A 27785-nucleotide genomic window follows, 5' to 3' on the forward strand; every position below is an offset into this window, starting at 1 on the left:
GATACACAGCCAGGTCAGAGCTCGCATCGTCCAAATTCACAGTAATACGGCTGATGGTAACGAGTACTTCGTTTACCCTTCCAACACCAAATATGAAGCCATCAAGGGAAATAGACTTGTGATCAGAAACATCACAGCAGAGGACTGCAGGCTGTATTTCTGTGCCAAGAGGAACAACGACAACATTATTTTCGTAGACACTTTCCGCATCATCTCAGGTGAGTACCGCCTTTTCTATCAAGTGTTTGGCTTCTGCTGTTTTAATGCTGAAATCCTCTCTCATACAGTCTGGACTTTAAAGGATATATATATATATATATATATATATATATATATATATATATATATATATATATATATATATACCATTAGTAGAATTGATGACGTCCAGATTTGATGATGGTATATATATGTATATATATATACCATCATCCAATCTGGACGGTCTTCACCTACTTTAAAATCGGTCACACTCTATTTATATTTTCATAGTTTTATTTTGTCTGTTAAATATGTGTAGTGTTGTTTGCTGTTTTGCACAGACCACAGCAAATTCCTCCTATGTGTCAACTTACTCGACAATAGAAGTGATTCTGAGCAGAACTACAAATTATTACAACTATAACTCTACTTCTACTACAACTACAACTACTCCCAAAGCTAATACTAGAACTACTACAAATACTACAACTCCACTTTTACTGCTACTACACTAATCAGTGTTGGAAGGTAGCTGAGTACATTTACTCACATGCTGTATTTAAGTAAAGTTTTGAGGTACTTGGACCTTTCCTGCCTCTTCATTGGAGTGGACATTGGACTCTGGTTGGAGCTGATCATGGATCTGCTTTCTGTTGATTTTAATATTCAGGCTCTCTGAATCGGCTGCACGTCCACGCGGGGGTAAATATTGTCAAATCAAACTGAATTTTCATTTTTGGGTGAACTGCTCGTTTCAGAGCTGAGGTCTCTGTTGTCATGTTTACTTTGACATTTTATCCATTCAGAAGTCACTGGATGTAAGAATCGTTCCCCAGGAGAGATTACAAGTGTCCACTGTATCCAGCACATTCTCAAAGGTCTGACAGTCCTGCCCGCTGGAAGGGTTCAGTCAACCTGAAATAAAGACGGCTGTAAAGCTAACGGAGTAGACGCCTGCTTTCAAAAAGGCAATCTGTAAGCACTCTGCAAATGTCAGCAGCATCATGCTGTTGGTCACGCATTCATGTGCAAGCTTTACTTTTTAACACCAGAGGAAATTGACTCATTTTGTGTTACACCATCTGACACCACACACATTTCTGTAGTTCTTCCACTAATAACTTCCCTAAAACAATCTGACAATCATGCCCACTTCAGTAAACTTGAAACTATCAAAGTGTCGTCCAAACATGTCAGAAGCTAAAAGTGACGTTTCACAACAGCAATTTCTAAGAATGAATTTTCTTTAACTACTCTGCAGACATTTGATCAGATCAGGTGTTTGTCTCCTTTCTTTTCCTTGTGTTCCTGTAGCTCCATCCAACAACTCCTTCATCCCAGATGTTTCCAGCCACTCTGAAGCAAACGACCAACAGCACAGCAGCAGAATATGGCAGAATGATGTCATCACGTACAGCTCATTGGCCCTGAACGCCCTCCTCTCCTTAGTGGTTATCGGTGAGTCTGTTCTCTACTTTTACCCCAGAAGACTTTGTGGTGCTGCACTATAAATACCTGCATGTGTACTTCAGCTCACAGGCATCACGTTATTGTGCTGCTTGTTCAGAAGTTAACTGTTAACCTGAACCGCTTTAAATGACCACATCATGTGTCACAACAGTAAATCAGCCAGTGGTTCATTAATAAAAGAAAGATCTACAACTTTTCTGCTCCTAAAACCCATAAAAGCAACCTGGTTGACAGTCTTGTTGTTACATTAAAGTTACATTAAAGACATGATCTAAGTTAAATACGTTACCTAAGTTATGTTCAACACAAATCACTCACAGTGCTTGTTTACATATAATTTATGTGAAATACTGGACGTAACTTAAGTACGTTACTTAGCTTATGTTTCTCATGAAAAACGAGTTTGTTTTCATAAAATTACATTAAATACATAACATAAGTTAAGTGTGTAGTTTCACATGGGACAGGACCCTCAGTCTCCCGACAGTCCTGTAAGTCCAAGTATGTTATTACGTTTAACGTAAGTAATGAACCATGTTTATGTAAAAGTTGCGTTAAATATCTAAAGTAAGTTAAGTATGTGACGAAGTTATGTTCCACACTTGACACCAACAGTGTTTGCGTCAAAGTTAAGTTAAAAACCTGTCGTAAGTTAAGTGAAGTTTAGTGTGACGTAGTGTTTACAGGTGAAGTGACTCATCTGACGCTCTCTTTGCAGGTTTGGTATTTAAGTCTCTGTGTTTGAAGAGTAAGAACTGCAACAACCAGGTGAATCAATCTCATCGCTTCGACTGTGAGAACCTGGAGACCGTGGAGACACCGCAGGTAGACACACTGCTGCTACAGACTGACACCACTGCTACTAATACCACTACTGCTGCTGTTATTGCTAAAGCTACTACTTGTCACTGCTACTTCTACTGCTACGCCAACTGCAAGTTAATACATTAGCTACTACAGCCAATGCTACTATTAGTCACTGCTGCTCCTACTGCTAATGTTATGATTAGTCACTGCTACTTCTATTGCTAATGCTAATGCTATTATTAATCGCCTCTTCTACTGCTAATGCTACTACAAGTTGCTGCTTTTTCTATTGCTAATGCTACTGTTAATTCTATGACTAGGCACTGCTACTTCAAGGCAATGCATTAGTTACTACTACATCTACCGCTAATGTTGTTGCTAATGCTACTATTAGCCACTTCTGACTAGTCACTACTAGTCGCTACTTCTACTAATAATGTTACTACTAGTTACTACTACAGCCAATGTGAATGCTACTATTAGTCAATGCAGCTTACACAGCTAATGCTACTGCTATTGTCAGTGCATTAGCTTGACTGCTAATGCTATTACCAGCTGCTGCTACTTCTCCTTCTGCTACAGTACAACAATTGCTAACAGAGCTAATAAAAATTCTTCTCACATTGTTGAAATGTAACTCCTGCTACTGGTACCAGTACTACTGCTACAACAGGCCGTATTACTACTGGTAATACAGCAGCCATTACTGTTATTACTCGTTCTCCAGCTTTTGTTGCTCTTATTCTACAGCTGCTAATAATCTTTTCAATAGTACTCCACATGTACTTTGTACTGAACTCAGTCCTCCTGTTGTGTGTTTCAGTACGAGGAGATCCAGCTGGATAGAGCCCCCCCGCCGGTTGCTCCTCCTTCAGAGTGTATTTACTACAAAGCTCAGCTTCCTCGACCCACGCTGCCTCAACACTGACACCTGAGACACCTGGACAGCAGCCCAGTTACCTGTAGCATTTATATTTGACTTTTAGATGGTGTCTGCTGCACTACCTCAAGAAAACACTACAGACAAACCAATCAGAGGACTGATTATGTCTGACGGTGCTGGTCTTTGTACTTCCTGACCGATGGAGGAGTTGTCAATGTTGACAACCATCTTTCTTTAACCTGAACCTAGCTTACACTGTCGTCCCCATCAGACAGAATATTTTCCCTCCAGATGGTTAAAGGAGTTGCCATCAGAAAACCATCTTTTTGGGGTTTCAGACATCGCCAGTAAATTAACTGTCAATGAAACCGAATGTTTATTTATATGCGTGAGAGACAAACCAAAACCTCACCACAGCTTCTGTTGTTCTTGAACTTTTTGAATTAATGTGAATAAAGTTAGATGAACATTTGCTTCATGTTCAGTCTAAAAAGACTTCTGATGACCTGCAGATCACCTGTGTCAGGACATGGAGTCAGGCAGCTCTGAGGCCCAGTTTGACTTTTATACAGAAAATCCCCAAATAGACATGAGTCTTGTGGTTTGACCTGAGTTTGGTCTGTGGCTCTGTTGTAGGAGGGATGAAGCTGCAGCTCAGAGCTCAGTTCCTGTTTTGTTGTCACAGCTTCAACCACTGACTGGCTTCATTCACCCCAGATCAGTGACTCAGTGTGTCAAGATAATCAGCACGCAGTAACTATCCTGTAAAGTTCTCTCATCTGTTTTTTCTTCCTCTCTTTCTTTTGATTTCTGAAGAGACCGCTGTGATAGTAGTAGTGTGACCTCAGAACTGCCTTCAGTTTAAAATGTATCACAATTACTGTAAAATACTTCCTGTTTATTGTGCAACTTTGGACCTTCTAGACCTTAGTTGGCAAATGTCAGTCATCTTATGAGTGTTTTGATTACTCAACAGTGTTTAAATTCGTCCAACTCCAACTTTTCAGCAAGTAACGTTCTGACTACAGGCTCAAGACTCATTTCACAAAAAAAATGGAATAATAAAACCAAACATCCAAACTAGACTGGCACTCAGTAGAGTGCAAACCTCTGCTAAGGCCCAACAGTCCCCTTTAATTAAATCCAATATCAAATACAACATGTTTAAATTAGGAAAATGTGGATTTTATTTAGACCACCCACCTATATATGCCTGTTTTTTTTCATCAAGATCCATTTATTATTCCCTGAAAAGTTAATGAAACTGTCCTTTTGCACATAATAAAAGTGAGAAATAAAATCCCTGGATCTGTCACTTTATCTGGATCTGCACCAAAAGTCAATAGGGCCTATTCTGGGCCGAGACCCATCTTCTATTGAAGTTTGGTAGAAATATGTGAAAACATCATTTTAGTCAAAAGACTGCTTGTCAACATGACAGTTCCCCTTAAGAACTGATGTGTATCTCACTTTCTTAAAGGTTTCAAGTGATCTCTTTTAAATGACAGTTTCTGTTTTGGGTATAAGAAATTCTTCAGGGGAGATTCCTGGACTACACACAACACATAAAGGTCTGCAAGGTCTGAGACTTTAGGACACATAATATTTAAAAACCTCCTTTTAAATGTATTGAAACATCAATATACAAGTCAGAGTCATCTGCATATCGATTCACTTCACACGTCCTGAACTGAGTAACGTGACACAGCTTTAGCTTCAGTCCATTAGCATTTTCCTCCTGATCTAACAGCGAGGGTTTGTAGGTTGAACTTTTACCCGTTGAGCTTCATTGTGGGAGGACAATGTTAGGAAAAAATGTGCTGATCAAATGGTGGGCGGATAAACCTCTCCAAATCAGATTTAACCTTTAAAATAACATCGTCCCACATAGACTCAGCTTTATGATGTTTCCACAGTGAGATATTCCATCCCAAAGACCCTTATGTTTTTACATATTATGTATTTATGAAATATTACCAATGTGTTGTGCTTCGTTTTAGACTCAAGAATTCAACTGTTTTATTTCACTGGTTGTCACAGCTTTGAGGTGTGCCGCTTCTTGCAAAGTCTTCAGTGTGATTTCCTTCAAATGTGTGAACAACCACAATGAGAGGCATGTGTGCGAGCTTCACTGTTTGACCTTAGCAGTTTGACACAATGCTGACATTTTACTAGCTTTTTCAAACGTATTTGAGATTGAAAACAAGGTTAAAACCTCCACAAAACTTGTAAACTTTCTAGTTTTTTATTCCAAACTACAGTTGCATGTTTGACTGCAGCAGCAGATCTGCCAAACCACAGCTGGAGGTGTGAAGTTGTCTCAGCCAGCTGTAAATGGCATCTTGACAGTTTGGTCACATCTTACGAAAAAAAATTACCCAACAAGTTGAAACGTCTTGAAGCTCTGCCTCTTCCTGCTGCCCTGAACAGACCAACATAACGTGTGATTAACTCAACGAAGTTTGGTTTGACACAACAAATTGTGCAGGTATCACTACTTTCATCTTTATTTTATCATATGTGTGTAACTGAGCAGCTCTGAGCTTTTTTATTCATCATTTGTATTCAGATATTTAATATAAGTAAAAGTATCATTACTACAGTGTAAAAATACTCAATTACAAGTAAAAAAAAAAAGTGTTACTTCGGTAAAAGTACAAAAGTCCCTGAGTATGTCGACGATACTGATCTCTATATTGATTTTTAGTACATTTAAAAAGCTGTTTAAAATACTGTGAATCATTTTAGAGAGCTTTGAAAAAAACATTTATCTTAAAAATCTCCTCAAAAGGGTTATTTAATAGGTAGAATACATAAGTGTTAGAAAATCACATCATAAACATTATTATTAATATATACAACATTTACAAGAACTTTTAAGATACTGTTAACAGTTTGTAGAAGCTTAAGAACATTAATAAAATCCTTCTGAGCTTTACATTTAGGGCATTTAGCAGAGCTCCTTATGATTGTTTGTAACATGACAAAAACATATGTTGAGTTAAACCAACTAAACTATTGTTAAACTTTTATTAGGCTTTGTTGTTGTTTTTCAATACTTTTGCAGTTATTATCAAATAACTATACTTTTCGCAGTTGCTGGATCTAAAGTGCAACAATGCATTATAAGTGTTTTATTAATAAAAGTATAAGTTTGAACGGTTGTTAAAAGGTGACAACATTCAGCAAGGGCTACAGGCTGGAACTGAACCCTGGGTAAGGGGTTATGGTAAGGGTTAGGACTAACCCGTAATGTGGGGTGTGCTCTCTACCAGGTGAGCTACCTGGGCACCTTTTCAGCAGTTAAAATTGTGTTGATGTGATTAGTGATGATTTATGTAACATTTTCAGAATTGATCTCATTACTGTACATACAGTATTTACTGTCGTGGCCTGAGTTTGATCACAGCCTTCTGGCAGCATTTGGGAACAACCAAACAACATGCCTGATAAAGAATTTATAAACCGTAATATGACATTGTTCTCACTTTAAGATCCAGCTGCATAAATGATAGTAAACTGTTAATGAGTGTCTGTATGATATGAATCTATAAACTGTGCTTTTATGTCTTATAATCAAAGTATAAAATGTTTAAAATGCTATTATAAACACTTATATATAAGCATTTAAAGTGTGCCAGAGGTTATTGTGATGTTAAGTCAGTGAAATCGCAGCACATCTGAAAGGACTCAGAAACCACTTCCTTTTTTCAGACTCCACACTTCAGTTTATTTCACATGTTTATTTCAGTTTGGTTGATTTTAAAGTGACTCAGAGAGTCAATCAGCTGTTCTTGTAGTTTTCCTGTCAGACAGTGTGAATCAGCAGGTTTCACAATGTCATCATCATCATGTGGAAGCAGACTGTCTGCTGGTCAGGTCAGAGACATCAGAATCACACCAAGTCCAGCTGTGGTCCAGTCACCTGACAGACAGACTGTCCACACACACACACACACACACACACACACACACACACACTGTGTCTGTCCAGTCGCCTGCAGGAAACTGAACTGTGTTTTCCTTTTAATAATCAACAGTGTTAGCAAAACCTGTGTATGCCCATAATATACAGTTTATACATACATGTTCATATATGGATTATGGTTATGGTTACTTTACTGATACTTTTGATACTCGAGTACATTTAACATCAGATACTTTAAGACTTTTACTCAAGTATGGGTACTTTTTACAACACTGTCAGTTCATCACAAACATTCAACATCAACACATCTGGAGATACATGGTTTTCACTGGACAGGAAGGTAATCTGAAAAGTAACTAGTAACTAAAGCTGTCACACAAATGTAGTGGAGTAAAAAGTACAGTATTTACCTCTGAGATGGAGTGGAGTAGAAGTGTGAAGTTACATAAAATGGACATACACAAGTAAAGTACCTTAAAACTGTAACTAAGCACATTACAGTCATGTGATGTGTTGCAGTACCGTCTGGATCCACATGGAGGAGCTGTGGTGTTACAAACTGAACACTGAGTGTGTGTGTGTGTGAGAGAGAGAGAGCTGTTTGTTTTACTTTATTGTTATATCGTATATTTATTTTATAATTAGCATTATTTATGTTTTGGTTGTTGATCAGCATAAATAAAAACATAAATAAAAACATAAATAAAAGCAGATGTTTGTGACAGAGAGGGAGAGAAGTGTAGAAGAAGAAAACGATTCACTTCCAATGTTGGCATATAAATAAAAACAAATATAGTTTGTAATATAAATGAAGAAGTTGATTTTGTCCAGTTTTCATTCTTAAAATCAAGACTGAAATAAAAACATAATTCAGAGCTTCATAGGAACAGATGTGTGTGAAGTCGGCATCACTGATCCAGAATCATCCCAGCATCACTGCTGCTCTGCTTCCAAAATAAAACCAGTAAAACTATAGTTTTTAGAGATTTCCAATTTACTTTACATTGTTTTATACCAAACCTGAGATTATATTTAATCTGAATCATGAATTAAAATTCATGTTTAACAACGGATGTTGTCCAGATTTGGCTGTAATTGTTGAACAGGAAGCCAAAGTCCAAAAATAAAATACATACAACAAGGACAGTGTAAAAACATAAAGTAAAGTAAAGTAAAGTAAAGTAATAATAAGCTTATTGGTGTAATAAAAATACTTCTTGGAGACGTTGACGTGACAAATACAAATTACATCAAATTGGCAAGCGCTTCCTGTACGTCTTTCCAGCGTAACGTAACCGCGTCTGGGTAACTTTAATAAAATGGCCTTAATTAGTGACTCTGCATCCAGAGCTGATACAAACAAAAGCTGTGTGGTGAGTTTAAGTTTTGTGACATTGGGCACATGGTAATATCCTCACTAGCTAGCTTGTTAGCTGTTAGCTCACCAGCTAGAGCAGATCACCCACCAATGTCCTGGGTTCAGATGAAAACCTGGACTCAACACTAACGTCGTGCCCGTCGTCCAGTTTGGGGGTTTATGTACGAACATCGCTTAACAAACTGAAGCAAGCGCTCACTACAACAGAGCTCCTCTTCTTATGCCGTTACCTCATTATCTATCTCTCAGCCACAGTCGCTAGCAGGCTACTTAGCATGAGAAGTCAACACACAGTAAACTTCCTGGGGTGTGTTTGGCTAACAGAGCTAACAGCTAACGAAGCTATAAGAAACAATTTGGAGGTAATTTCAATAACAACTATGGAGAAATTTAGAAACAACATCCACTCAAATATGGTCCAAATTGTTCTTCAGGACTTTAATCGAAGTTAGCGTGTTTACTGTCGGCGCTAGCTAGCTAGCATCACCTACAGTTGTTCTAGTGTTATGCTGCCCCCTATTTGTTTTGAGTGTGAATTACACATGTGGCCAATTATAACATGTTAAACTCTGGGGTGGAAGTAACTAAGTACTTCAGCTGAACTACTTTATATTATGAGTACTTCCATTTGAAGCCACTATATACTTCTGATCCACCACATGTTGCAGTACTTTTACCTCAGTACAGTTACTTTACACATTTGTGTCATGTTAGTTAACCCTCGTATTGTCTTCCCATTTACTATGCACCTTTTGTCCTCCCGGGTCAAATTGACCCGGTCTGTTTTGACTGCTTATAAAGCATGAGGTATGAAATGGTCACCAAATTTTTTTGTTTCAACTTTTTAGTGAACATATATCTTACATATCTAACATATATTTTACACTTATTTTTGTAATTTATGGTATTATAGACCTCATTTACATAAAATTATACCTCATTTTTGAGTAAAAAAAAGCAGAAATTCTCAATTATTTTCACTATGGTTATGATCACAGGCACACAAGTAGATGGAATATCACAGACTGGTACATGTCAAAGTTTAGTCAGGATATTTTTTTGAAACCACTTAATTTTTTTGAATGGCAGCAAATAGTCACACCTGTTGTCCTCCCGGGTCAAATTGACCCGGTCTTGTTTGACTGTTTATAAAGCATGAAGTATAAAATGATAACACAATTCTGTGTTATACCTTTTAGTCAACTTGTTTCCAACACATTACCACAAATTTTACATACATTTTTGTAATGTATGGTATAATATACCTAATTTCCATGGAATTATACCTAATTTTTGAGTAAAAAAGCAGGAATTATGAATTATTTTGACTCTAGATAGGATCAGAGGCACATATGTTGATGCACAGACTGGTATATGTCAAAGTTTAGTCAGGATATTGTTTTGAAACCATTAAAAAAAAATTCTGTTGTCCTCCTCTCTCTGTAGGTAGATCAGAAGTTGTGATGAAATTAGGTTTACACATCTGTAGCTTTGAAGTTCTGTGTGTGTGTTTGTGTTTGTGCGTGCGTGTGTGTGCGCGTGTGCATGTGTGTTTGTGTGTGTGTGTGTGTGTGTGTGTGTGTGTGTGTGTGTGTGTGTGTGAGAGAGTGAGTGTTAGAGGTCATTGTGTGCGTGTGTATGTGTGCGTGTGTTTGCTTGTGTGTTTGTGTGTAGCCCCATGTAGGTAGATCAGAAGTTGTGATGAAATTATGTTTACACATCTGTAGCTTTGAAGTTGTGTGTGTGTGTGTGTGTGTGTGCGTGTGTGTGTGTGAGAGAGAAAGTGAGTGTTAGAGGTCCGTGTGTGTGTGTGTGTGTGTGTGTGTGTGTGTGTGTGTGCATGTATGTGTGCGTGTGTGTGTAGCCCCATATAGGTAGATCAGAAGTTGTGATGACATTAGGTTTACACATCTGTAGCTTTGAAGTTGTGTGTGTGTGTGTGTGTGTTGTGTGGGTGAGTGTTAGAGGTCATTGTGTGTGTATCTGCATGTGCGTGCATGTGTGTGAGTGTGTGTGTGTGTGTGTAGCCCCATGTAGGTAGATCAGAAGTTGTGATGAAATTAGGTTTACACATCTGTAGCTTTGAAGTTGTGTGTGTGTGTGTGTGTGTTGTGTGAGTGAGTGTTAGAGGTCATTGTGTGTGTGTGTGTGTGCGCGCGTGTGTGTAGCCCCATGTAGGTAGATCAGAAGTTGTGATGAAATTAGGTTTACACATCTGTAGCTTTGAAGTTGTGTGTATCTGTGTGTGTGTGCGTGTGTGTGTGTGTGTGTGTGTGCGTGTGTGTGAGAGAGAGAGTGAGAGTGAGTGTTAGAGGTCATTGTGTGTGTGTGTGTACATGTGTGTGTGCATGTATGTGTGTGTGTGTATGTTCATTGTGCTGGAAAGCGCAATAGTGTGACCCATTGCACCACTAAATGTGGCCGGGTCAAATTGACCCGGGAAGACCACAGATGCTATAAATTTTAATAAAACACACATAATTTAAAAAAAATAGTCATAATTAATTTTACTTGCAAAGAGCATAGTGTGGAACCATCCATGTAATTTTGAGGCAATTATATGGAAGAAAACCAAAGTTCTGACGTATTGAAGCGGGTCTTCGGGTCAAAAAGACCCGAAGACAACAGGAGGGTTAAGGTACATTTACTCAAAGTATCTGAAACACACATCAAAGCCTGAGATTGTTTCGCTGTGCTTTTATTTTGAAGGCGTGCAGCGGAAACGCGACGGTTGATGTTTTGGATAACTTGACGGTTTGTAGCGCGAGAGAGAGTGGCGGAGAGAAAGAGGAGGAGAAGAAGGAGAAGAAGAGGAGGAGGAGGGAGGCAGAGTCCGTGCGGAGGAAGAGGAGGATAAACCCCGCAGACAGACAGACAGACAGACAGGCAGACCGGACCGGACCGGACCGGAAAGAAAACAAACGTGGACCGCGCCACCCTGAGGAATATTACTTCATTTATCGCTGTTGTTCTTAAATTTGATGTTTTTCAAACGGAGTTCTGCTCAGCTCCGGACACCTTCTCCTGACCCGTGTGTGCGCGCGCTCAGCATGCCGCTGCGTGGCTCTCACGCCAAACCTAATTCATAAAAACCTTTATTTTAAATTTGTAAGGCAGTGTGTGTGTGTGTGTGTGTGTGTGTGTGTGTGTGTGTGTGTGTGTGCACGTGCGCGCCCACGCCCCCCGTCCCGCGGCAGATCGATGAGGATGGATTTATTTACTTGAGCACGAGAGGAGATTTGATGTGTTTGGACTCTGCTTGTTGTTGCCGGATGGATTCATGGATATTACATCATAAAGAACTGGACCGGACACCACAGAAGAAGACCAGAAGGTGAGTTGTGTTTAAATTTAACTCGTCGTTTTCTTAATATTTCTGTAGAGTTGATTTTACCTGGCGACCTGACACCTGGACGCTCACACTGCTGTGATAGTCCTCTGGGATTTCACTGTCTGCTGTGAAATCTGACTTTCTGTCAGTATGAAGACGCCAGAAAATCCCTGAAATATTCCCACAAAACTACTCCAGAGACTTTGAGGACGCTTTGTCTGACTTTAGGTTGTTGTATTTGTCGTATTTTCAACAAAGTGGAGAAGCCTGATGTGGATCAAACTTTCACAGTTTATATAAATGTATAGCACAAATATATAATATATATAATTTTTTTTGGAAACCCCCAAAAGTGGGCGGAGTCAACAGGTGCTCCAGTCCAGCCAGGTGTCTCTCTCTCTCTCTCTTTCTCTTCTCCTGGTTCCATGTTCTCTCTTCTCATTTTGTGTTTTGTTGATGAAAACTTTGGTTTTTCTGGATGTTTGAACCTTTTCGTTTGTTTCAGCCGGCTTCAGTGTTTCAGTCCCACAATTCCAGAGGTTTTTAACCTGACAAACAGAAATGAGGACGTGGTTCATCGGCTCCTGAGACACATTTAAAACTACTAAAACAAGCTGCTGCAGGTAGAAGAAAAGTCAAAGGAAAAGTGATTCAGAAGCTTCAAGACTTCATCACATTAAGGCGATATCTGAAAATGTATCACGATGTTGTCACACCCAAATATGGCAAGAGCTGATATCGTCTTCTGGCAAAGACGACTTGTAGTCTCTGTCAAATCCCTTGGTCGCCACTTTCTCCCACTCTAAACCCAAAATATTGAAAAGTTGCTGAGCTGGCGTTCTTCTTAGAGACGCAGCGCTTGGTGTCTGTATGTGAAAGCGCTGCGTGCGTGACGCTACATCAGGCCAGTTAATGATTAGTAGCCCCCAAAATATCAACGCCTGTTGCCTCAGCTGCCACGACAGCTTTGTTTGCATTTTCTTTTCAAAATAAAAGCCTGAGGATGCCGTAACAGCTGTTCGATATTGTGAAAAATATTGTGTATGATGGCAAATACTGCGATATTCGATAATATCTAATCAGCCCAAGCCTACATCTAATCACCGGCCAAGTATTTTTTGAAAATGTCTGCCCTGTTTCCCAGATGGGACTTTTTAAAACACCATCTGGCGCCTCAGGTCGTCGTTATATTTTATTGTAGTTAACTTTATTATATTTCAACTCTAATGTTCAGATATCAGGTTAAACGAGTGTTGAGTTCATACGACACGTTTGAACTTGTTAATGTTGTCTGTACCAAACAGAGTGTAACTTTAGGACGACTCTGTTTGTACGATGTGTTTTGGCGGTCGTCAGGAGATTTGTCAGATGACGGATTGACGGAAAAAATCAGTTGTTGGACTGTGCGACATTTAAAAATCAGTGACTCACATTAATCCCAGAATATTCACTCACAGATGAATCAGTGTTTGAAACCACACTGAGGACGATCTGGCACCTTCGTTATCTTCCTGCTCTTATTTGTTAGATTTTATTTTTTTAACTGTTATTTCCTTAAATTTAATCTCAGCTCGGCCTCGTCAGTGATTAAGGATCGTTAAGTTCTGTTGTGTTCGGCCTGTTTTTGACATAAATTTAGCTTAAATTTGCCAATAAAATTCCCTGCGAGTAGACCCAGCTGTGTGTGTGTGCATGCGCACGTGTGTGTGTGTGTGGTCCATGCTCATCCTTCAAACCACACACACACATGCACACTCACAAACACACACACAGCTGTCCTTCAATAGTCTGGAGATAAGAGCCGTTATTGAAATCCCAGCTCCCTAACAGCCATCAATCACTGTGTGTGTGTGTCTGTGTGTGTGTGTGTGTGTCTGTCTGTGTGTGTGTGTGTGTGTGTGTGTGTGTGTCTGTGTGTGTCTGTGTGTGTGTGTGTGTGTGTGTGTGTGTGTGTCGAGCAGCAGCGCCGATACGTTTTCTCTCTGCTGGATTATGACTTCCTCGGGAAACGAGGCGACGTGCCTTATCAGTCCTCCGGCTGGGTGATAAAACACACACACACACACACACACACACACACACACACACACACACACAGCTCACCGTCCTCAGCGATGTTACAAGGTTGGACATCAGTATGTGTGTGTGTGTGTGTGTGTGTGTGTGTGTGTGTTTTCTGTCTGTCTTTCCTCGCTGAGTGTGCTTTTCCTGCGCACCAAACTCCATTGACTTTTTGCAGAATTTAAACATCTCAAACTGTTTTCAGCTTCTTTTGGTTTTGTGAATCCAGAAAATAGAACCAAGTCTTCATTTATTTATTATCCTGTTTTTTGAGCGGTTTTAAGAGGTTGAAATGCAACATTTTTCAAGGCAAAATTATCTTTCGTCGTTATGGTCTGTTCGTCATAACAAGCTAACATTTTTTATATTTAGACCTCCTCCTTCAGCGTACTGCAAAGGACCCTAAAGTGTATAAATTAAAGGGACAGTTCGGATTTTTTGACATGAAGTTGTATGACATCCTCACCATCAGTGTCGTGCATCAGCAGTGACTTCTCCCCCACTGCGTCCTGTGAGCCGAGGTCTGTCCCGCTGTTGTTGCTGAAGAAAGTAGTTACGGCTAGTTTGCGGGATCACGAAGATAAAGACAATATCCGTTCAAAAGAGTAAAACATTTGCATCACAAAATCGTTTACGACAAAAAAGTCAGACCTCACGATCACCTGGCACTACTTCCCCTCCCTTCGTATCACTGCGCACTTCCGCCTGTTGACACACGGCACCTCTCCGTCAGCTGTTTCACGGTGTTTACATGCTCGGATGTGCGAGAGAGCTAACGTGAGAGCTAATGTGAGTACTAGCGAGATTATTGGACAAGAGGATATATAAAAATGGTGCGGATTTGCGATTATCCGGGTTGCAACAACAAAGATCACACCAAGTCGCCGTATATATTTCACCGCTTTCCTGTCACGGACATTGCTATTAGGCAACTTTGGCTTCTTGCCATAGGCTTGAACATTGAAGCGAGACTGCCAAGGGTGAAAAAGCTTCGTGTGTGTAGTGCACACTTCAGCAAGGACGATTATGTTCCTACACGCCCAGGAAAGAGGAAGAAACATGTTTTGAAGAGCACTGCTGTGCCACGACCCCAGGTAAGAACAACTATCTACAAGCTAAAGACGGTGCCTTTTTATATGATGACTGCTGTTATTATTATTGTCAGCAACTATGTACTGTCTGTACAGGTCCAACTTCAGCTTGGACCGCTTCTCTGTCTCTCCTCTCTCTCTGCCCGTTCTAACTCCATTTGACGAAGCTCGGTGTCTGTGTATTCGGGTTCATAAAGATATCCCTTTGGCTCTGTGGTAAAAGGAATGTCTTCATCACTCGTTTCGTAGTCAGACATATTTACGTTTACCATCCGAGCATGTAAACACCGTGAAACAGCTGACGGAGTGGTGCCGTGTGTCAACAGGCAGAAGCGCGCAGTGATACGAAGGGAGGGGAAGTAGTGCCAGGTGATCGTGAGGTCTGACTATTTTGTCGTAAACGATTTTGTGATGCAAATGTTTAACTCTTTTGAACGGATATTGTTTTTTGAAGCAAAACGCTTTATCTTCATGACCCCGCAAACTAGCCGTAACTACTTTCTTCAGCAACAACAGCGGGACAGACCTCGGCTCACAGGACGCAGTGGGGGAAAAGTCACTGCTGATGCACGACACTGATGGTGAGGATGTCATACAACTTCATGTCAAAAAATCCGAACTATCCCTTTAAGAAATGGGTCTTCGTCTCTTGGTTTTTGCCTTTCGTCCACATTTCTCCACCTTCACAATCAACTAGTGGTGTCACAATTCTCCAGATCCAAGATCAGATTTTCATTTTAAACATTTTTTCATTACTGACTTATATCCTGACAAACTCGTCTTTAAAAAGATATTTTACACCAACAGCTTGAATCTTTCAAAGTTCAAATAATATTCACCAAAAATAAAACATCAGCAGTGATTCAACAATAAACAACAAAAGAGAGAAATTATATATAGAGAAAATATATATAAATATAGAGCTCACATATTTAGAGGATACCTGTTGTGTTTTAGTGCGGACATTTTTAAAACCATCAGTTTTGTAGGAAATGGGATGTGCAAGAAGAAGGAGGATGCTGGTATGAATGTGGTCGTTAAAAGAGGAGACATAAGGTCAAGTTTGTTCTAAAGGAAACCTCCCGGCTCCGGTTTTAAAAAGACTTTTACAATAATAAAACATAAAATGTGGTGGGAATGTGTTTGCAAACAGTTTCTATCACAGAGGGAGATCTCTGTTCAGGTACAGAAACCTCAGTGTTGGTTTCGGTCTTTGATGACTTCCTCTCCGGGTTTTTCAGACATGGCGGACTGAGCGGCGTCCTCCAGGCAGACAGTCCCGTCTGAAGCAGAAACCAGAGGACTGCAGGCTTACAGCATGGTGAGGTCAAAGGTCAAGTCAAGACCAAGTGCACAACTACTTTGTGTGTTCATTTTTATTTTGTAAAGCCCGATCAACATATTGTTAAGCTGATTTTATCAACCAATATTGGCCTGTCACAGATACTGTAATGTTGATATCAGCATGTATGTTGTCCGACGCACTGATATGAAAGACATGTCACATGTTTCTTGGGTGACACTCAGCCACGATGGTGCCACTGCAAAATAGTGTCTGGGATAGACCTCAGTATTGAACGTCAATACTTTTATGGCACCGACTGAATTGCCTCGATACTACCGAGTATCCAAAAATGTCTTGTCATTTGATACCAAATTTCAATACCTAAGGAGTTAATCTCATCATCAGTGAGCCAATAAGCATGCAGCATGCTTATTGTGACAAGATCTGATTGGCTGTCTTGAGGCATGCAGGAAAAACACTAAATTATACCAAAAGTCGGGGCTCACCACATGTTTTGTTAAAAAGGATTTCATAGAAAAGGGATCAAAAAAAGTATTCAGGAACTGGTATCAAAGTCAAGGTAACGGTATCGGTATTGAAAACATTTAGCGTTCGTGAAGTAAAGTATACCTCCACGGCTCACTGCTGCAGTCAGGTTGATAAGCAGGAGTGAAGATAAATCCTCTTTGTAATCCCAAAAGTTAAAAAGTAATCTCTGAGCTCTCCTCCGGATCAGAGCAGAATCTGATATGACTCCAGGTGTTTATTCCTCCATACGGTCTGGATCTGGCTCACTTGGCAAAGCCCCACAACACACACATTTTTCACTGAAAGTTGAATATTTTCAACGTGTTTGGAACATGTGAATGACAAATTTGACAAATTTTCATCTGTCCATGTCTTTGTATGTAATATTGATGCATGAGAAATGTACTTGGCTTCCTGTGAAGACATAACGTTCTTGCTGTTGTTTCTCGTCCTGATGGAGATTTTGTAAACGACAACACAGATAGCTGAAGGGAGAAGGACAGGAGAAGGCTTATGCCAACAGTGTACATCCAGTGACTACTTTTAAATCCAGTGCTCATCAAGTTATGTACGAAAATATTGCACCAGAGAATTTCAAGCCACAGTCATTCCCAACGTCATTTCACATAACACCAGTTGTGGTAACTGACAGCTTCCATCACGTTGTCCTCCTCTTGTTTATAAAAAGCTCAGCTTAATATAAGAAAAATGTGTTTGTCTCATTCTTTTCATTAATTCAGAGTTTAATTTTCCTCCAGCCACTGTTTTCGATCTCTTTCTTTTTTGTCTTTTGGTGCCCTGAAAAAACAGAAGGAGTGAAGGATCTCTCTTCCTCCACATCTCAGGCGGCCACCCAGCTGTCTGGATAATTTCCTAATGGCCCTGCGGCTGATAGCCAATCAGAGATGGTTCACGTCGCCGTGTGACAGGAAATTCAATTAGGCTGTTTTTTCTTCCTTTCAATATTGCTCTCCCTGACGCTCTCTCTCTCTCTTTCTTACGGCCGTGCTTTCCCTTTGTCTCTCGCTCTCTCTTTGTTTATCTCAGGCTTCCTCTTTCTCTTTTCCTCTCTCTCTCTCTCTCTCTCTCTCTCTCACCCTTGCCTCACCTCTTTTCTCCCTGTCTCTCTGTTTCCTGTCGAGGGAGAGTGAAAGAGTAGCTCTGGGCGTCGTATGTCATACAGGAATACTAAAAAAAAAAAAGGCTGCTCTTATTTTTCTCCATGAAAGGAAAAATGAAATCAGAGGCTTCGTTTCCTGTAGTTGAGATTCTTTTTTTCCTTCATTCCTGGTAGTCCTTGAATGAAAATGTAACCATGTGCAATGCACTGGCTTATTGAAGAGTTTTTCCTGTGAAAAAAAAAAAGAAAGGGAGAGTTGTCCAGATTTAATCAATACTGCAGTGTGTATTGCAGCGACAGTGTTGGATGCTTGGTTGTGAATGCGTGCACCTAAAGCAAATTCCCAATAAGAGTCCTGTTTGTTTAGATCAACTGCTGTTTGTGTCAAAAGGTCATTTAAGTCGCCTCAGAGCAATTTTAAAACATTTAACTATGGTTAATCATTCAGGATATTGGCTCAATCCCAAAACTCTCCTTGCTTACCTCTAGCATTTAGTCCTCCCCCTCTGTTTCGTACATTCACGTCGAGGGGTAGGGTGTCACGATTCTTCGCCCTCCGAACAAAGGTTTTTCAGAGGCACACTTCAAAATCTCAGTCGTTTCAATGTATTGTGGTCCTTTTCTTAATAACAAGCAGAAAACAATCATTACTAGTTTACTGACGTCTCAGTAGCTAACTAGATACATTAGTGCATTGTTGTTGCTGATTTGTGCATGACGGCCCCGCATTTTTATGTATTTCCCTTTGATGACATGAAAGTCCATCAGTGAAGTTGCTGCAGTTGGTACCGCTCCTCTGATATCAGTGCAGACTGGCAGGGTAGGAGCACAGGTTGCTAATGCTAGCCTATAATGCAGCACTAGCAGCCAGGTAAAAAACAATACTGCTTTTTGACCAAGGTGCTTCAGGTGCTGGTTCAGAGCCAGTGCCTACTCTGGAACCAGTTCTTTGCGGCCAGGAAAACTGGTGCCAGAGTGGCACCAACACAAGATTGTCTAGAATAAAGAACAGCTTACGTCAGGGGCTGTTGGGGCTGGGTTATTATGACCAAGGGCCACCTAAAAATGCTTATGACGCCCACTTTTTAAAACCAGAGCAAGTGTAGTGTGTTCTGACTTATCCATGGGAGAATAAAGAAAAGAGTTTGAATATTTTCAATAATCGAAACAACACTGCGCTGAGTAGCAGTCATGTTTGGATACTAATGTAGACAAGCAAAGCCAGGAATAGTAATAATAGTAATAGATAATAATTGAATAATGTTGTACCTCCATCAGATAAATGGCAGTATGCATTGTAATAATACAAGGGTTGCCACAGTAACACAAGAGAAATCACCACGGCTAGAGACAGCATATGGGAAATGTCTGGTTTACATTAACACCATTAACGACAAGAGATTATGTATAAGGGTCTTGAAGGGTTGTCTCATTTCATAGGTGGAGATTTCAACCACTACCCCTCTAAATCTGTTCTGAGGGGCAATATGGCACTCGAAAACCAGGGGTAAGGCTTTGTAATTTGACTACATGGTTACAAGCACATGGCCTGTTGGTTTCTAGAGTGTCATTTGGTTGCTAAAGCCAGGAACACCACCTCAAGATCACTAACACTTACAAAGACCGAATACTCCTTTTCCTATCTTTTATACTTAAACTTAACTATATGACAAAGATCCGCTGGTTCCTGTGAATATCTGGTGCTTCTGGGAAACTGGGAATACAAAACATTCTACATGTTTGAAGTGTTTAATAAATGATCTACTTTAAACGTAGTTTTCTATGGTCTCAATCAATTAAGTTTTTTGTTTAATTTGTTATGAAGCGTCACTTCTGTATACATGAGAACGCAGTTGTACCGTCATTGTTCTGTTCAATAGCAGCGAATCCCCAGTCTGATCATTACTTACTTTGTCTCTCTTCTCCGTTTTGCAGGTGGATGCCAGCGCATCTTACAGGATGAACCCGCTGGCTGCCCTCAGCATCGACCGCAACACTCTGGTGGGGGAAACCTATCGCCCGCACGGAGGAATTTTCTACCCTGGCATTCACCCGCTCTCTGGTGAAAAGCCCCAGGAGGCTGGCACTTCTCTCCCGCTTGGCTATGATCTCTTGTACAAGCCAGATGTAACCCTGTTGGATGGCCATAAATCTGCAAATGGATATGTTGGACTCTATAAGAGCCCACCACCAGGGTTGCAGAAACCTCTACTTGTCCCTGCTGGGGGAAATGGCTTGGGGCTAGACCGCCGAGGTCTACCCAGTGACAAGCAGTCAGAACTGAGCTTGAATGGTGCTGGCAGCTTCCTGAGGTTGCCCTGGATCAGCCCTTATGCTGATGCAACAATGTACCCCTTCCTGGACATGGCATACAAGGCCTCTTTCCTGTCCCAGCCATCGCCCTTTATCCACCAGCAGCTGGCATATCAATCTCTGTGTTCCACTGGGGCAGGGAGTAGCACACCTGGGGAAGAGAGACTTTTCTACCTGCCTCATTATGCCCCGGCCCATATCTCATCCCCGCTGGGCCCTCCAATAAGAATCCATACAGCAAATCCAACTCCTGCTGTCCTTTCACCCCTGCCCCACTGCCAGGACAAGGCCTTACAGGGTCTGGGTCCTCAGGTACATCAGGAACACTCTACCTTCAGCACCAGTCCACAGATCCACCAGGAGTCTCAATCTGTCCACCATGCTGAGCGACAACAAGGCAGCAGTGGCACCAAAACCACTCCTAGCAGCAAAGGAGGTGGAAGTGGTGGTGCCCCTATTAACAGTTCAGCTAGCACTGGTGCCTTAGAGTCACCTCCAGTTACCCGACCTCCTTGCTCAGTTCCCCAACCCCAGCCTCTCAGCACCAACACCACAGACCTCCAGAAGTCACTTTACAGAAGCACCTCCTCATCCTCAACCTCACTTTCCGTGTCTCACCCCTTTTTCTCACCCCTGAGCTCTGAGCACTGCACTCCCATGCACTCAGGCAGCAACAAAACCAAAGATGCTAGCTCAGACTGCTGTAGTGCAGAGAAGTGCACATCACCTGCAAAGACACCAGTGGACAGAGCTGTATCTCAAACGCCTGCCAAAAACCCTGGGGAAAAACCTTTGGATCTGTCTGCCAAAGAGATGGAAGGCTTCTCAAATGGATTACCTTCCAAATTAGAGGCTCTGGGCAAGTTAGGGTACTTACCACCATCTCGTTATGGGCTGCTAGCCAGTCAGGACAGGCACTTAAAGGAGTGTCTCCCCCCAGTTGTTGGCACATCAGTTAGGACTCCAGATTGTCCTGACATGATTAGCACTGTACCCTCTCCTTGGGTTGTTCCAGGTCCTTCCCAAACGCTCAGCTCTGACCACAGCACAGGCTCCGGGATTATAAAAAATAAGAGTGTAGATCATCATCCACAGCCTCAAAGCTCGCCTGGCTCCACAAAAGTTGAGGTTACCAGTAGTCAAAACCCTGTCGCAGTGGGAAGACCCTCTGCATCATCTCCTTCCCCAAAGTCCAAAGTTGAATGGCCACGAGTCCCCCCGACTAATGTGGAGAAAGTCCATCCAAACAGTAAAGGAGAAGCTCATACATGCCCTGAAAAACAGAGCATGACTCCTGTGAAGCCAGAGGCTAACACACAGCAGCAGCCTCGTGTGGAGAATGGAAACTCCTCCAGTCAAATCTTTGGTGACTCCTACCTCCCTCCTGGCTTAGGTTACACTAACCGCTACATCCCATACTCAGTTGCTGAGAGTATGTCTTTGCAACGTATGACCATACCAGGAAAAGGGCCTGTCTATCCCCATCCAGTCCTGCTTGGCAGCAACAGTTTTTACCCATCTCGCATGGCACCAAAACATGGCCCTCCATATGGAGTACATTCAAACCAGGGTGACTTCATGACATACCAGAAGTCACGGGGGATAGCCCCTCCACCTGTTTCCTCAAACCCAGGTCCTGATGGACTTGCGACCCAGGATAAAACCTGGAATGCTGACAGATCCCACAAGAGTGACAATGACAGGGACAAGTCCACAAACCAAACTACAAAGACTTCAAGCAAAAGCTTTGCTTCTGCAAGAGATGATGTAGTCTTTATTGACCTGGTACGGGATGAGGCAGATGATGATTTGTCCACCAACAAGCCCAGCTCTCTATCTACCATAAGAGAGGATTCCTCCAAGCATGGTTCCAGTGGCTGTAATCACATTCAAGAAAGAGAGCCATGGCCTCCAAAAGCCCTGCCTCTGAGCCAGGCAGCAGAGCAAAGACAAGACTTACTACCCCACACTTCCCAACCACGACCTCCTCATCACAACTCTTCCTCACCTCCCTCTCCACATGAGGAGATCTCAGAGGACATCCAGGAAAATGATGAGCCACTTAGTCCATTGCCGGACACCACAGAGGAGCAGACAATGAGCTGTGCCCGAACTTCTCCACAGCAGTTTTCTAGAAAATGTAAAAGTGGACCCTCTGCTGGTGCTGGGGACTTGATAAGTGTCACTAATGGTAGGAATGATGGTGTTGATGGGAAGAGTGGTAGTGACGAAGCAAAGTCAGAGGCCTCACCCAATAAACATGTTAATCCTGAGCAGAGCCCTTCAAGAAATGGCAACTCATTGTGTCCTGTTAGCAAAGAAAATCATTCTGGTGACTGTAACAGTTCTAACATCATGGGAGCAGTGTGTACAGTCACCAGCAGCTGTCAGTCAGACAGTCCTGGACCAGCATGTAGAGTTTTATGTCCCCAGGTACCAGCTTGCAGGAATTTTAATCCCAGGGCTCCAGCAGGAGGAGTTATGAACACCAGGCCTGCACTGTGTGTGAACCCAAGAAGTCCCGTATGTAACAGTGGAGATGTAAACAGTAAAAATTTTGCCAACATAAATTTTGTGGGTCCATGTTGCAGAAATCTGAGGGCTCCAACTTGTGAACCCAGGATTTTTAGCAGTCCATCGCTTGGAAGTAGCAACCCTGTGACTCCTAATTGCAGGAACATCAATCCCAGGTTTACAAATTGTGAAGACCGCAATGCCATACGCCCAGTTTGTGGAAACCTCAATCCTAGGGCTCCTGCATGTGGAAAGAATTGTTTAAGTTGTCCAAATTGTGGAAATACCCTTTCTAATGGCCAGTCTTTAGGAAATAACCAGACCTGTGTGAATAACAATCCAAGAGTTCCAACATATAGGAACAAATTTTCTCTGGGCCCAACTTGTCAGCACCTTTCACCTGGCAAACCTACCAATGGAGGATTTGACTTGATGCCAACAGATCGGACTCCAGAAACACAAGTCAGCCAAAACCCACAGTGTAAAGGCTTTTCCTCCAGTGAGTTAGAGCCCGGAAGAGGGACGCCAAACTCTGACCTCACCATTGATAGCTGTGGAGATGGTAGGAAAGACATCGAGGACAGCATGGATCTCCTGGCAGACGAAGATGAGGGCCTCAGCTGCAACAAGAACCGGCGCTCCAGCCTCACGAAACGCATTGCCAATTCATCCGGCTATGTAGGGGATCGGATTAAATGTGTGACTACGGAGCTTTACGCCGACACCAGCAAACTGAGCAGAGAACAGAGAGCACTCCAGGTAAGATCTAAATAAAATTCTCTCTTTTATATTCATCACTTCCTTAGTCCGTAAAACAGTGATAGTCCAGTCCAGAGGACAGATCTAATATTCACTGCCGGTCTGGAGTGTAATCATTGCATTGGCGCTGCCTGTTTGGGTTTGTTTCCTGATATTGATTTTTCTGCTTACTGTTCATCAAAGTAATTTAACTCACACACACTGGCTTACCCTTCACTGTTATTCTATTGTACAATTCTGGGTTTGACCCAAGGTAAAATTATTTCTTTCAACGCTGTAGAAGTACTTTTACTGTAGAAGTACTTCTACAGTGTAGTACTATACTGTATAAATTCAGTAAGTTTCTCTCTCCAACCCCAGATGGTTTCGGTTCTCTTGCAGGGAAATCCAAAAGGGGCTGATACAGTAGTATGAAGTGTGCAGGATAATGTTGTATTTTAAGAAAAATGTTCATGAGCTGTTTGTTGTAAGTGTTGTTATGGGTTAACTTGGAGGGTAACCCGAAGCTTAAAGTTTTGTAATCCATAAAACATTTCTTGAGATTCACAGTAAAACAGAGTTGCAGCATTCTCTTAAACAACTGAAGTAGCTTGGGACTTGTTTTAAAACATAAAAAAACAACCAAAAAAAACCCAAAAAAACTTTTGCCGAATTAGCTGTTAGCGCTTCCTGTCTGCAGTGTACTCATGGATGTTCAGACAACTATCACTGGAATACTTTGACACTGAAGAAAACTTAAAAACATGAAGATTCTCAAGCAAGTTCTGCTCTTCTAAGGACAGTATTTTTTTATGTCCCTTTATTTGTTCTTAATTCTTTATCATAATTAATAACTCTGAAGCCCTGAGATCCCAAACTGATTTAAGAAGGCGTTATTTACACCTTTGACGTGGGGTTGAGTTCATGCACCCACTTCAGACGGGGTGGAAGTGCAGCTTAAGGTCTATGCTAAGCTAGCTGTGTCAACTTTGAGGTGTTGTTTTGGTTTTCATTGGAAATCTGCAAGTAGGCGGAAGTGGAGAGAAAAAAAACTTGGAGAATCACTGATCCTGCTTTTGATGATCAAAATTGAAATCTCTTCTGATTGATTTTTGATTTAGAATCAAAATTGTGATGCCCCGACTTATTTGCCCCCATCATAGTTCCCTTGTCTAAAGTTCGGGTTGATGAATCCAAGTTTTTTGCCAAAATGGAAAGGACTACCATAACCCAAAAGGTTTTATTCACTTTTGTGACCATTTTCCAAAAACAATGGAAACAAAAAGATATGTTTTCACATTAGCCGGCTCTTTCCGGATGTGGGATGTGGTGGGAGTTATGTATGAGGACTAAGGGTGTCACGATTTCAATTTTAAATCGAAATCGACCAAAATTTCGTCACAATCTCGAACTTCGAATTAAAAAATGGAATCGTCGATGCTGCCACACCCCCATGTCACGTCCGGTCGGCTTGCCAAGGGGAAAAAAACACACGTGTTGAAGTTTCGCGAGTCAACCTCCTCTAACTTAGCTGCTAGCTAAGCCAGTAGCTATTAGCTACAGCCAGTCAAACAGGGGAGATGATTTCCTCCAGGGCCGAAGTTTCTGTTTACCTTCGGGGTGAACCCGCTTTCCCGTGTGAAGCTGGTGGGGAAATAACACCAGGGAGCTTTGCTGTATGTTGAGGAGCCGTCGCCTTTATTCAGCCAGGCTGCAGCCTGTACTGTTCACTTTGCTGCTGCTGCTGCTTTCCTTCTCCTTCCTCTCCCATTCATTCACTGTCCGCAGTACGCACGCTCCCTCTCTCGCTCGCCCACTCACACCTGACGCACCTTGTGTCCAGCTGTTGGAAATAGTTTATTAAGACACTTCATTGTTCAGAGGAGACTGTGGACATGGCTGTTTAATTTTGTTTGTTTCGTTGTGAACTTGAATCATCTTCTGTGAAGAAGACTGCAGTTACAGAAGAGAAACTAGATGGCAGGTTATTTTGTTTAAGTTTCCAGTTGACTGAAGATATAAGTTATTGTTACATTATGTTGTTAATAAAGGTTTTAAATTTGACAATGTAGTGTGGTACATTGTGAACAAAGGTCAGATATTTTATTGCATAAAAGTCTAGTCTAAAAATGGCACAGCAACCTGTGCTTTAAAAAAATAAATGTAAGAATCGAGAATCAAATTGAACCGTGACCTTAGAATCGAAAATTGAATCGAATCGAGGATTTGGAGAATCGTGACACCCCTAATGAGGAGGTGTTTTGAGGCTTTATTGAGGTGTTTGAATCTGGCAGGAGATGTAGTATGTGTAATGAGGTGTTTTGAGGAGAATTGCCGTCTCTTCTTCGTTCTCCTCTCCTCTCTTCCTTATTCTGCCTGGAAATGTTTTGGGTCGTGCTGAGGTCGAGTTAGGATAACACACCGGCTGTATCCTGCTGGTTTTCCCCAAAAAATGACGAAAAATGGAGGCAGAGAGGAAATCCATCTCTTTTTCTTTCCATCTTTATATATTTATCTCAGTCTCTTCTTTTCTCTCGACACCTTTTGTTGCTCTATTTTTGATTCTCTGCCTCTCTGTTCGTTGCCTGCTCTCGCTTCTTGTTATTCCTCTGTTTCTCTTCACCACCTCGTCCCCTCGAGATCCCCCCTTCAACTCAAATTAAATCTCTCCTCCTCCTCCCCCTCTTCATCCTCCTCTCCCATCCCTCGGCAGATGGAGGAGGAAGCAAAGTGGTACTTTTAATGAAATCCACCTCTTCCTCCTCCTGTTTTTCCTCTTCTTCCTCATCCTTGGAGCCCCAGATTAGCCTTGACTACTTCAACCACACAGACACAGAGGCTGGCTTATGCTGAATTAAGAACAAATAAATAATGAACTACATTTCCCATCAAGCACAATTCTTTATGTGAACAGCTGGACTAAAATTAGGTGACAGTGAACACGAGGCGAACACTAGAAACCAAAACTTTGACTTATAAAAGTTTTGTCTGATGTATTAATGTACCTTAAACGATTTGAGTTGCATTTTGGGAGTTTGACCCCTACTAGTTACAGAAAGTCAGGATGTCATGACTTTCGATCCTCATTTTGGACTATTTTTGCATCGACGGAAAATAACTGAAATTAAGCACTTAAAGAGGTTCAGTGTGTGAAAGCAGTTGAAATGGCGGTTGAAATAAGCACTGGATGTAAAAGGCAGCACTAAAAGGAACTGATGTGTTGCTTCGCAGGAAAGTCACGATTCTTCAAATCCGCGATTTGACTTTTTAAGTTCACGACTGATTCGATTTAAAAATGTTCAGCTATTCTTAGACTTTTATGTCCTGACAACTGTCATTTACATTTTCAAAGCTTTCTTCAAATAGATAGGAGTATTTTACAACAGCAGCTTGACTTGATCCTGGTTTCTTAATGCAGGTTCTGGTTAGACAAGTTCAAATAATATTCACCAAAATTAAAACAACAAATACCAGCCTTCAGCGATTCGACATGAACAACAGAAGATAGAAATTCAGTTTGTTACAAAGATCACTGTCTCATATCTGTCCAACCCTCTTCTCAAACAAATCAATAAAGGATCTTTGGCAATGTCATCACTTTAGTTCAGTTCAGTTTTTCCTCCACGAGTGAACCCATCTCTCAAAGAAATCAATAAAGGATCTGTGAAACATCAAAAAGTGCAGCTGCAGGCTAACGCTAAGCTAGCTGTGTCCTCTTTGAAGTCTTTTTTCGTGGTATCGGCAATTTGTTAATTTCGTTGGTGCTGCATTTGAATTTGATCAATAACCTCAATAACCACACGTCCAATACAATTCTTAAAATCTGCCTATTACTACTATTTGAATTATATAGGGAGTCATGTTTTAAAGTAGGTTCTGGACAAAAACAGAACAAACTGGACAATAAACCACTGCTGGTGGTGGTGCTGCTGGTGGTGGTGGTGGTGCTGGTGGTGGTGGTGGTGCTGCTGCTGGTGGTGGTGGTGCTGCTGGTGGTGGTGGTGGTGCTGCTGCTGGTAGTGGTGGTGGTGGTGCTGCTGGTGGTGCTGCTGGCGGTGGTGCTGCTGGTGGTGCTGCTGGCGGTGGTGGTGATGCTGGTGCTGCTGCTGGTGGTGGTGCTGGTGGTGGTGGTGGTGC

At 41.6% G+C, this 27785-nt stretch overlaps 2 protein-coding genes across 2 annotated transcripts in view; both read left to right on the plus strand.

Annotated features, from left to right (window-relative positions):
- The window catches only part of LOC141020391 (uncharacterized), a 5109-nt gene extending 450 nt beyond the window's left edge, over positions 1 to 4659 (plus strand). Inside the window, exons 1-4 of the mRNA XM_073495447.1 lie at positions 1 to 218; positions 1516 to 1659; positions 2390 to 2496; positions 3302 to 4659. The exon at positions 1 to 218 is cut by the window's left edge and continues 450 nt beyond it. Coding sequence (XP_073351548.1) covers positions 1 to 218; positions 1516 to 1659; positions 2390 to 2496; positions 3302 to 3406 — 574 coding nt within the window. The 3' untranslated portion in view covers positions 3407 to 4659. The remainder of the gene's footprint in view (positions 219 to 1515; positions 1660 to 2389; positions 2497 to 3301) is intronic.
- A 6908-nt stretch (positions 4660 to 11567) lies between these two features.
- The window catches only part of LOC140992408 (BCL-6 corepressor-like), a 39882-nt gene continuing 23664 nt past the window's right edge, over positions 11568 to 27785 (plus strand). The window contains exons 1-3 of the mRNA XM_073462714.1: positions 11568 to 12001; positions 16392 to 16471; positions 20019 to 23669. Coding sequence (XP_073318815.1) covers positions 16469 to 16471; positions 20019 to 23669 — 3654 coding nt within the window. The 5' untranslated portion in view covers positions 11568 to 12001; positions 16392 to 16468. The remainder of the gene's footprint in view (positions 12002 to 16391; positions 16472 to 20018; positions 23670 to 27785) is intronic.

The sequence above is a fragment of the Pagrus major genome, chromosome 24, assembly GCF_040436345.1.
Source record: "Pagrus major chromosome 24, Pma_NU_1.0".
Taxonomy (NCBI): Eukaryota; Metazoa; Chordata; class Actinopteri; order Spariformes; family Sparidae; genus Pagrus; species Pagrus major.